Below are 11,454 nucleotides of genomic sequence, written 5' to 3' on the forward strand. Positions count from 1 at the left end.
TGTCATTCCCACAGCAATGCGCAGCTCTGTCCTACAGGCTCTTCACATCATCTCCTCATCAAGGGATGATGAGATGCAAGGAGCAGGCCAAAGAAAGTGTGGTGACCTGGCCTGAGCAGGCAACTGAATGAACTTGTGACAAACTGCACCACTTGCATCAGAGAACACACTGACCCTGTGGAGCCGCTGTTGCCGAGTGGGCTCCTAGAGAGGCCGTGGCAAAAGGTGGGAGCAGATTTATTCACCCTAACCAACTGCAATTACCTGCTTGTAGTGGACTATTATTCAAGATTTGTGGAGATTGCTAAACTAACATGCCAGACATGGCATCCCTGAACTGTTTTTCACTGACAACGGCCCACAGTTTTCCAGCCAACAGTTCACTGACTTTTCATCAGTCTATGGATTCAAACATGTTACAAGCAGCCCAAGGTTTGCTCAAAGCAATGGAGAAGCAGAAAGACATGTGCAGACTGTGAAAAGACTGCTAAAGAAAGCTAAAGATCCATACCTCGCTCTGTTAGCATATAGAGCTACCCCAACATCTAACAGATACAGTCCTGCTCAGCTGCTGATGGGTCGCAGACTTTGAACACCGGTGCCTCAGCACCCCTCCCTTCTCAGGCCAGAGCTTCCTGATGGAGCCACAGTTGCAGAGAAAGAAAGAGAGGAAGATAAAAGACGCAAGCATGTTCACCAAGAGACACTGTGAGGAATCTACGTCAGCTCACACCTGGACAGCCTGTGTGGATTACTGATACCAAGACTCGAGTTACAGTGGTTTCAACACATTCGACACCCCGCTCATATGTAGTGGACAGTCCCACAGGCACCATCAGACACAACAGGTATCATCTTGTTCCCATGCCAGAGACTGGTCTTCAGGCTCAGACACCCTGCAAACCAACTGAGCCAGGAGAGTCTGTCTCAAACACATTAAGTCAACCAGAGGCCCCTAATCAGGCTCAAAAGACATTAACACCTGCCTCTACGAGAACTAGGTTTGGCAGAGCGGTGGTAAAACCTCAGAGAGTGGACTTATGAAAACATGGGATGGTGGACATATGGGGGTATCAGGGAAATGTTTTGTTCAGAAGAACGTGTTGAATTTCTTGAAGGCATAAGAGGTTTGAGATTTATTACAACTAGTTACATATACAATTTGTCTCAGTCCAAAAAATGAGATGTGGTAGAACTGAAGATTATTCTTATGCTTTTATTTTGAAGACGTTTCAGACGTTAACAGGAAGTTAAGAGTACAGAGAGGTAGTTTGATGGAGGTTACCTGTGGTTCCGTGTGTTGTTACAAGGCCTGCAAAATAAATGGATGTTCACTGAAAGTGTCATCTGTTGGCAATCTTCATGAGAAAACGTGACACTTAAAAGCTTAAAAAAAATGGTTTCATGACTAGGAATGGGTATTGATAAGATTTTATCGATACCGATGCCATTATTAATTCTGCTTATCGATCCGATTCCTTATCGATTCCCTTATCGATACCTCGTGAATTTTGTACTAAAAGTAGGCTTTACAGGTTTTCTATGTATTTCATTGAGTCTTAAAGTAAATAAATATGAAATTGGTCACTGTATCCTTGATCTCTGGACATAAATAAACAAAACAGTGTTTCACTTTGAAGTTATTAATTCCGACTGGACTCTATCGTTCTAACTTGACTCGGCAGAGAGCCGCACAGCGTTTGGAGCTGTGTGAACAGAACAGAGGACGATTCTCGTTTCCTTCTCCCAACAAGACAGGAGTCCCAGTTAGTGACTCACGATTGACATTCAGGGATGAAAGTGGTGAAAAACAAAAGCTGAAACCCAAAATTACCCCCCAACACCACCCACATGAAAATGTTTGAATTCTAGAAGCTCTAAAATGCAATCTGGGACTATTCCAGACAATAAACTGCAGTGAGTGCAGCATCCATTTAGGTGAGAAAAAAAAAAACAACTTTCCTTATTCAAATTCATTCCAGTAGTATTCTGCTCTTACTAGGATGCAGCAGTTTTCTACTTTCGCAGATAGTTCTGGAGGAAATCACTGAAGAAATTAACACATTGAAAAATATGGTTTGACCTCAAACTGTCATTAAACTTAAATAAAACAGGGATGAAATGGAGGTGTAAGAGTCACTAGGTGTTCACAGGAAACATTTCTGTATGTATGTATTTATGTATGTTCATTGTTTGTTGGTTTTATTTAGGTTCATTTTGTCTCTTTCTCTAAAATAATAACTAATCATTTAGTTATTAATATTATTGTTGTGGTTGCCATTATTATTAATATATAAACAAAAATAAATAAAAAAAAATTACAATTTGTAATACATTTGACTTTTTTATACAGAAAACAATGCACCCGAACATGCTGACAGCTGCAACTGCTTAATGCCAACTTTAACTTTGAAAATGCCATAGACATGCTAACATGTTAGCATTGGCCCCGTTTTCCAGTTATAAAATACATCTATCAACTGTTTCAGAAGACCATAACAGGTCAGTTTAACATAAAAAAAGGTAAATAATACTCACAGCCATATGCTCTTTGGGGTTTTAGCGGGGGAAAATTAAGATAAAGCGAAAGAAAAAAATGAATCAACAAAGCAATAAATCAAAGCACTGCTTCGATCTGCGAATCACTGCTTCGATTGGTTCAAGGTTCAAAGCAAAGCCATGCTGCAGAAAAGTTAATTACAGACCCGCTGCAGGGTCTGTAATCAATGTAGAGAAATGATCATTTTCTCTCAGAAGGACCGATAAGGGAATCGTTAAGCAAAAAGGTTATTGATGTCAGTGGATCGAATCATTTCTTAATGACAATACCCATCCGTATTCGTGACTTATGGTGTCATCTTGGTGCCAAAATAGCATTCACTGTTAATTTGTCTGCATGTAAATCCAGCTGTTTAATTTATTTATTCACTGAAAATGCCGGGTTGTTGTGCATTTGGAGGCACAAATAGACACAACAAGGACATCAAGATGTACAGATTCTCTTCAGATCTGAACAGAAGAAAAATTTGGGAAAATAAAGTCAGCCACGTTGTGCCAGTTGTGTTTTATAAGTGCAATAAAGGTTTACATTCAGAAATAAGAAAAGAAAAAATAAAGCAGAAAATAATTTTCATACACATTTATTCAAAACACAGCAAACTATAATAAACAACTATTTTCATACTTTATAAAGATAATTTGGGGTCTTGTACAAAGAGAATTTACAAAATAAATGGTCCAATAAACACAAATGCACATTTGGACAATATATATAAAATGGTCTATGCGTTTTGTCATCTCAAAGCAATTTCTGTCTGCTATTACGCAAAGGTCACATTACAAACTACTACTTCTAAAGCCCCTTTCACACTGGTGTATTCGTAGAGCTGCGTATTGCGGCGTTGTGTTTCATTTAAGTATGCCCAAAATGCGCACATATTCAGCCTTTTTCGGTGTTCGTAGATCTGCTTGCAGCTGCGTGTGTTCGCTTTTAATGTGTGCACACAGTAGCGCGTTGCCCTTGCCGCTATATTTAATCCCAGTTCACTCCTGCAGCATCACTGCACTTGGAAAACAGTGGACTGTATCGTGAGGGTTTTACAGTTTCATTACTGCCACGTATGTAGCCAAAGCTGCTATTTTCTGCATCTGTGGAAGTGGACTCTGTTCTCTACTGCACGGTGTGGTGCACGTCAGAAACAGAGTCATTTAACATTATTATTTTTTTTTTGTCTTGATGGATCATTTTCATTGTGTCCAGATGCTGCTGAGTCTGGCTGTGGTAAAGACTGCTGTGAATGAAGGGCTGTGACTCTAAACTTTTAAAGCTCCGGTCCGCTGATATGATCAGACCTGTTCGTTCAGGTCCGCGGATTTGATCAGACCTGATGATCGCACCAACATGCAGTGAGTGCGCTTTGATTTTAAAGTCACAGGTTTGATCAGACACACACAGAAAGAGAGAGACCTGCTGTTTCTGTTGCGTTTCTTGATTCCCAGTTCTGAACACACACAGGTGCTGTGGTCTGTATGATCATGTTCTCATGTTCTCCAGCTGATTCCTCTGGATGCAGCACTCAGTTTTTGGTTGTGTACAGGAGCGCCGTGTTGCACAGACTTGCATGCAGTAACGCTGTGCTGCGAAGACCTGCTTAAAACTGTGTCCAGTGCTCTACGCCGAAGAAAATTGAACCTATTTAATCTTTTCTGCGTCGAGCACAGGATGCAGAAATTAAGTGGTTTCAACGCAAGTCAGAGCAACATGACATTATTCAACCTGACTGGAAGCCACACCCTCACAATACAACGTTACCCGACGCCAATTATGATTTCTGCTGTGTTCCATTGTTCCCGAAGTATCAATCAGGCAGGATTGTTTTTATACCATGGACACAATGCAGTAAAACTACACGCTCAAAAGATAAACTATAACAGAACTCAGAGTGCAGACCTGCAGCTCAGCACAAGAACAAATATGAACTAGAAGAGAAATCAGAGTGCACAGTCTGGTTGCAGCCAAACTGTGCACTTTGATTTCTCTGTGCAGAGAACCTGCAGGCTGCGTTCTCACCTCCTCTCTGCCCCCCTGCTGCGCGCACCTGATGCAGATAGTCCTGCGTCATCATGACGACGCAAATGGAAGTGGGCCCGGTGTGAAAGGGGCTTTAAGGCTGGTGCACACGAGGGGAAGATTCTTTTCCAAATGGCACGTTTGGTCAAATGCTTAAGCAGGATACCCTCGTCTGCGGTGGATTTTGTGAGAGTCATCTGCCTTTCTGACCCAAAAGCAAACGATCTAGCGTGTTTAATAATTTCTGCTTCATGTGACAAATGACTCGCTGTGTGTGTGTGTGTGTGGGGGGGGGGGGGGGGGGGGAGAGATAAGATCTTGGATAAAGAGGAGAGAGAATCGAGGGGCGTACAGTAATTTGGTCCAGGAACTAAATGCCGAGGATCCAGAGACGTTTCGCAAATACCACCGGATTGATCACCAGTCCTTTGATGAAATCTTAGCATCAGTGGAGCTTTTTATTAAGAAAGAAGACACGACTATGCGTGCTGCAATAAAACCTTGCGAAAGACTGTCAGACTGTCAGTGTCAGACTATATCCATGCTGCAATTGACCCTAATTCAGAAAACAAAAATCATCAGGTTCTGTGCAATGCATCCTAAGGGCTGACTTGCACCTCTTTCCATACAAAATTCAGTCTAACAGCAAAGTAACTCGCCAGCAAATGGCAAGGAAACTTGAATTTGCTATGCGGTTTAAAAACTGCAGACGGATTTGTTTCTTAGGAAACTTCAGATGAGGAGGTTACATTGATCATGTTGTGTAAAAGATAAAGGCTTAAAAGGAAAGACTGAACTAGGGGAGGTGATGATCTAGTGGTTAAGCGTTGGCTTGAGACCAGAGGATCCTCAGTTCAAATCCCAGCCTGACCAGAAAATCAGTAAGGGCCCTTGGTCAAGGTCCTTAATCCCCTAATTCCTCCCAGTCTGTAGTGGGCGTCTTGCATGGCAGCAGCCTCACATCAGATCAAAACTTACATCAACTTCATTGTCCACTGCTGATTGTTTACACACCAGCCAGAGTTGCTAAGCAAGCCAAGAGCTCACAGACACAGTGCTGGGATGAGAGTATTTTATTTGTAGGATATTTCTGGTAGTATGTAAATTCTCAACTAATCAGAAAGTCAGTACCAACTTGTCATTCACACGGTTAACATACCAATGCACACGCTCTGAAACGTGAACAATCACTGGTCATCACATAGACGCCGCATCAACCGCTGCCATCTATTGGTGCTGACAAGCCGTGGGGCCGCCCTCCTGGACCAGTCATCCGACCTGCTCCACTCAGTGCTGTTTACAACCACTGGCAAAAATTATGGAATCACCGGCCTCGGAGGATGTTCATTCAGTTGTTTAATTTTGTAGAAAAAAAGCAGATCACAGACATGACACTGTTTCTGTTTCTTTTTGCTCTGTATGCACCACTCTGCATTTAATCATTAGTGATCGATCTCTGCTCCCCTCCACAGCATGTCTTTTTCATGGTTCTCTCCCTCAGCCCCAACCAGTCCCAGCAGAAGACTGCCCCTCCCTGAGCCTGGTTCTGCTGGAGGTTTCTTCCTGTTAAAAGGGAGTTTTTCCTTCCCACTGTAGCCAAGTGCTTGCTCACAGGGGGTCGTTTTGACCGTTGGGGTTTTACATCATTATTGTATGGCCTTGCCTTACAATATAAAGCGCCTTGGGGCAACCGTTTGTTGTGATTTGGCGCTATATAAAAAAAATTGATTGATTGATTGATTGATTTCTTATAGTGTTTCTTAAAGCCAGAAAGTTGCCATTTGAAATGACTTTAGTTTTGTGTCATGTCTGTGATCTGCTTTTTTCCTACAAAATTAAATAACTGAATGAACATCCTCCGAGGCCGGTGATTCCATAATTTTTGCCAAGGGTTGTAGCAGGCGCAGCACATTTAATCCATCGCAGCTCTCTGAATACTTAACTGATTTTCACGCAGATATTTTCTGCAAACCTCATACATGTAGCTATGATACAGGACAAATGGTTCACAGTATTTTAAGATTCATATTGGGATTAAGAGTAATAGAACATTCTGATATAGCCGAGACTGTAGACAAGTATTCTGCAAAGCAGATAGTGGCAATAAAGTCAAGTGTTTTAGTAATTTGAAGAGACAATATCCCCCCCAATGAAGTTGGGACGTTGTGTAAAATGTAAATAAAAACAGAATAAAATGATTTGCAAATTCTCTTCAGCCTATATTCAATTGAATACACCACAAAGACAAGATATTTAATGTTCAAACTGATAAAATGTATTGTTTTTGTGCAAATATTTGCTCATTTTGAAATGGATGCCTGCAACACGTTTCAAAAAAGCTGGGACAGTGGTATGTTTATCACTGTGTTACATCACCTTTCCTTCTAACAACACTCAATAAGTGTTTGGGAACTGAGGACACTAATTGTTTAAGTTTTGTTGGTGGAATTCTTTCCCATTCTTGGTTGATGGACGACTTCAGCTGTTCAACAGTCCGGGGTCTCTATTGTCGTATTTTGTGCTTCATAATGCGCCACACATTTTCAACGGGCGACAAGTCTGGACTGGCTTTTGAACTTTGCGCTGGTAACAACCTGGATGGTCAAAAACAATAAATTTTATCAGTTTGAACATTAAATATCTTATCTTTGTGGTGTATTCAATTGAATATAGGTTGAAGAGAATTTGCAAATCATTTTATTCTGTTTTTATTTACATTTTTCACAATGATGGTGCCATCACAGATGTGTAAGTTGTCCATGTCATGGGCACTAACACACCCCCATACCATCACAGATGTGTAAGTTGTCCATGTCATGGGCACTAACACACCCCCATACCATCACAGATGCTGGCTTTTGAACTTTGTACTGGTAACAGTGTTGATGGTCTTTTTCTTCTTTTGTCCGGAGGACACAACGTCCATGATTTCCAAAAACAATTTGAAATGTGGACTCATCAGACCACAGCACACTTTTCCACTTTGTGTCTGTCCATTTGAAATGAGCTCGGGCCCAGAGAAGGCGGCGGTGTTTCTGGATGTTGATGTTTGGCTTTCGCTTTGCATGGTAGAGTTTTAACTTGCACTTGTTGATGTAGCGATGAACTGTGTTAACTGACAATGGTTTTCTGAAGTGTTCCTGAGCCCACGCGGTAAGATCCTTTACACAATGATGTCGGTTTTTAATGCAGTGCCGCCTGAGGGATCGAAGTTCACAGGCATTCAGTGTTGGTTTTCGGCCTTGCTGCTTAGGTGTAGAAAGTTCTCCAGATTCTCTGAATCTTCTGATTATATTATGGACTGTAGATGATGGAATCCCTAAATTCCTTGCAACTGAACATTGAGAAACATTGTTCTTAAACTGTTGGACTATTTTTTTCATGCAGTTGTTCTCAAAGTGGTGATCCTCGCCCCATCTTTGCTTGCGAACAGCTGAGCCTTTTGGGGATGCTCCTTTTATACCCAATCATGACACTCACCTGTTTCCAATTAGGTGTTTTTTGAGCATTCATCAACTTTTACAGTCTTTTATTGCCCCTGTCCCAACTTTTTTTTGAAATGTGTTGCAGGCATCCATTTCAAAATGAGCAAATATTTGCACAAAAACAACAAAGTTTATCAATTTGAACATTAATTATCTTGTCTTTGTGGTGTATTCAATTGAATATTTGCAAATCATTGTATCGTTTTTACTTACATTTTACACAATGGCCCAACTTCATTGGTATTGGGGTTATACGATTGCAGCTTAACGTACTAGCTATATCTAATGGCCTGCCTAGGCCTCATTCGCCTTATATATATTCCAGTTAAAAGTCATTCGGATCAGTCTTCATTTTTAGAGTTATGTTTTCTTTTTATTTTATTACGATGAGTTTGCTCCCTAAATGGTAACTAGACCTACCAGTGTCAATGTTAACTTACCTGGAATTTATCCCTCTCCGTCAAGCTAGGTAAAGGCTAACCTAGCCTACATGTCGTTGCAGCTGCGAGCCCCAAGCTCTCTTTAGCCAGGAGTGGTTCCACCTCAGTATCCTTTCACTAAGGTACTTATATCTTGTCTCCATGTACATACATTTCAGCACGTTTTATGGTTGTGAATACATACAAATGTCCTTTTTCAATATTATGATAGTAATGAAATAAATGGAGGTGTGGGGTAAAATTAGTTAATCATAACAGCTAACGTTAGCTTATCTAGCCAGCTGAAGCACCATTTATCATAGCTAACAATAGAGTCAGTTCTGTTCTGTTTGGGAAGCTAACGTTTGTGCACAATTTTGTTTACATTTTTTGTTATATGTATTTCTTAATACTGTTATTGTAGGGTGAAGCGACGCTACTGTACTTTATATGGACGTTACAGTTATTGTTTAGCTTTGTTGGCTAACAAGGTACAGTTAGCTTATTAACGGCTAAATTAACAGTAACTCATCTAACTATAGTTGGCTCACTTTCGTGATTTACATGTTTATTTTAAATGGTGTCGATTTTTAATGGTTCTTCAGTTCATGGATTCTTTAATATATATCAGATATTATCCAAGTTTGGGGTTTCCATTAGAATAGCATGTAGAGTATGGATTTTGTCTTCCTATAGTAAGCTAGCTAGTGAACTTTAGACAGATATAGTCACTTGCCCAGTTCCGGATCATTGCCAGTTCTGGATCACTGCTGTAGTTTTTGTGCCGCCGTTTCTCGTAATCAGCACGAATAAGCTAATACTTGGTACCAATGGAAAGATTGATGTTTTGTCTACAAACGACCACAAGCTCGACTGGATCCAGCCGTCCTTGTGATCAGCAGAGGAATCAAAACATCCCGGTGTCTGCGGTGTCCGCGTTTTTCTGACTCACTCATTCCTGCAAGTTTTAAAGTAACGATCTCTAAAACGTAGCAAAGGTGAGTTCGCCGTTCAGTGTTTTTGGTTCTAGAGTGGGAAAATACTTACTTACTTGGGTAGAAAATGTCAGTGTGTTATGTCTTGCTGTTTAATGCTGCGCACATTTATCTCCGACATGAAAATTTGCCAGTTCCGGATCACTTGAAGCAGCAGCCTTGTGTCTGTAGTTGTGAGTCATGTGGACTTTGGGGGTCATCTCAACATCACGAATGGACATGAATGTGGGGGCTTTTACTTTTTAATTCAGGAGAACTCTCACCTCCACACTTCATTTTTTGCTCGTAAAAACGTATAACGGCGCTTTTCGAAACGAAGTAAATTCTCATTTAATAAATATTATTTCTATCATTTTGTGTTCAAAACACATTCTCGGGCACAGTGTGTATCATTCTGCATTAGAAGGGCTACAGCCAGATGCCAGGAATGCCCCCAAAGTGACACAGAGTGTCGTGATCCGGAACCGGCAAAAGTGATCCATTTCTGGCAAATATTTGCACTACACATAATGTGGCTTCACACTTTAAGCTGAAGCGCTACTCCACCCAGACTTTTTCAGCTAAATAATATCCAAATACCCAATACAAGAATACACAATAAAGGACATTCAGTTGCATTATGGCTCCGTATAGCAGGACTTTAAAAAAGGTGATCCGGAACTGGGCAACCGTCTGTACCTAAAACCTATTACATCATAGCTTCTGTTTCTATAACAAAATAAAGGTATTTATAGCTTAGCCTACAAACTATGTTTTTATTTTACTACTAGTCTACAGACAAGGTATACGTATACTACAATCTTCTGTATAATATTTAGGTTTTAGAAGCTAACTCCTATAATATTATGTAGTAACTATATTTCTTGTATATGTTGTTTATTACCCTTATTGGGTAAATGTCACTTATATACATGTTGTCCATATTCTCGAGGGAGAGTTCCCATGGGATAAAAAGCTTTTAAACCTGCCATCCCTGGTTCTCAAGACCAGGCACCTAAGTGGCTTTTTTTAATTTTTTTTAAAGATATACTTTTGTATACACTAGCAGAGTTCTACCTTAGAATTGGTATGTACTATACAGAAGATACACCTTACTGAATTTTCCTTAGGCTAATATTAGCACTGGCTAGGTTACCTTATTTTAAATGAAATTAAACAAGCTAAAGTTAGCCCGGCTATCTTAACATATATTTTAAATTACACAGGCTAACGTTAGCGCCGGCTAGCTTACCTTACTGTTGAGATCCGTCTGAACAATTTGAACAGGCCCAGGCGGCATGGCTGTCGTTTTTTTTTTCAATCAAAATACTCGTTATACCTTATAACTAAAGAAACATAACTGTAGAACAAGTACAAAATACCACTATTACATCACATACTGTTGTTCAATAAACAATATAACTGCCAAAAACCAAATCTATTTGTAGTAGACTTACTGCGTCGGCAACCTAAGTACGACACTTCTTCTTCTTTGTGTTTAATGGCGGTTGGCAACCAGCTTATACGGAGCATTACCGCCGCCAGCTGGACTGGAGTGTAAATCGGGAGATAACATCCCCAAAATAAAATGAGAGAGAAAAAAATAGGTCGTAGACTTATACCCTGTGTAGTAATTCTGTATTCTTCAGATAGTCGTAAAAGTAATTGAAGCAGATCCCACCAGACCCTAGTGTAAGTATGTTCTGTAAGCTGACGTCTACTTGTCTCCCCTCCAGCTGAATGGACAGCAGCTGCCTATTTTGTTGGTACTTTGGACACTGTATAAGAACATGCTCCACGGTCTCTTGACTGTCACTGCATTCACAGGTCCATCAACATGTTTATTCATCTTAACTATTCAGTCCTGTGTGACCAAACTTCAGTCTGGAGAACACATCCTCTTCCCTTTTGTCCAGCATCCCATAGATGCTGCCACTTGCTGATGCCTTTAACTTTCATCAAACTCTTCAGTTCTCCTTTACTGTGTCTGATGTCAACATCTATGG

At 40.5% G+C, this 11,454-nt stretch overlaps 1 protein-coding gene across 1 annotated transcript in view; it reads right to left on the minus strand.

Annotated features, from left to right (window-relative positions):
- The window catches only part of sf3a1 (splicing factor 3a, subunit 1), a 44,899-nt gene extending 34,010 nt beyond the window's left edge, over positions 1-10,889 (minus strand). Inside the window, exon 1 of the mRNA XM_034169667.1 lies at positions 10,701-10,889. Coding sequence (XP_034025558.1) covers positions 10,701-10,748 — 48 coding nt within the window. The 5' untranslated portion in view covers positions 10,749-10,889. The remainder of the gene's footprint in view (positions 1-10,700) is intronic.
- Positions 10,890-11,454: the final 565 nt, after the last annotated feature.

The sequence above is a fragment of the Thalassophryne amazonica genome, chromosome 5 (genome assembly GCF_902500255.1).
Source record: "Thalassophryne amazonica chromosome 5, fThaAma1.1, whole genome shotgun sequence".
In the NCBI taxonomy this organism is placed as follows: Eukaryota; Metazoa; Chordata; class Actinopteri; order Batrachoidiformes; family Batrachoididae; genus Thalassophryne; species Thalassophryne amazonica.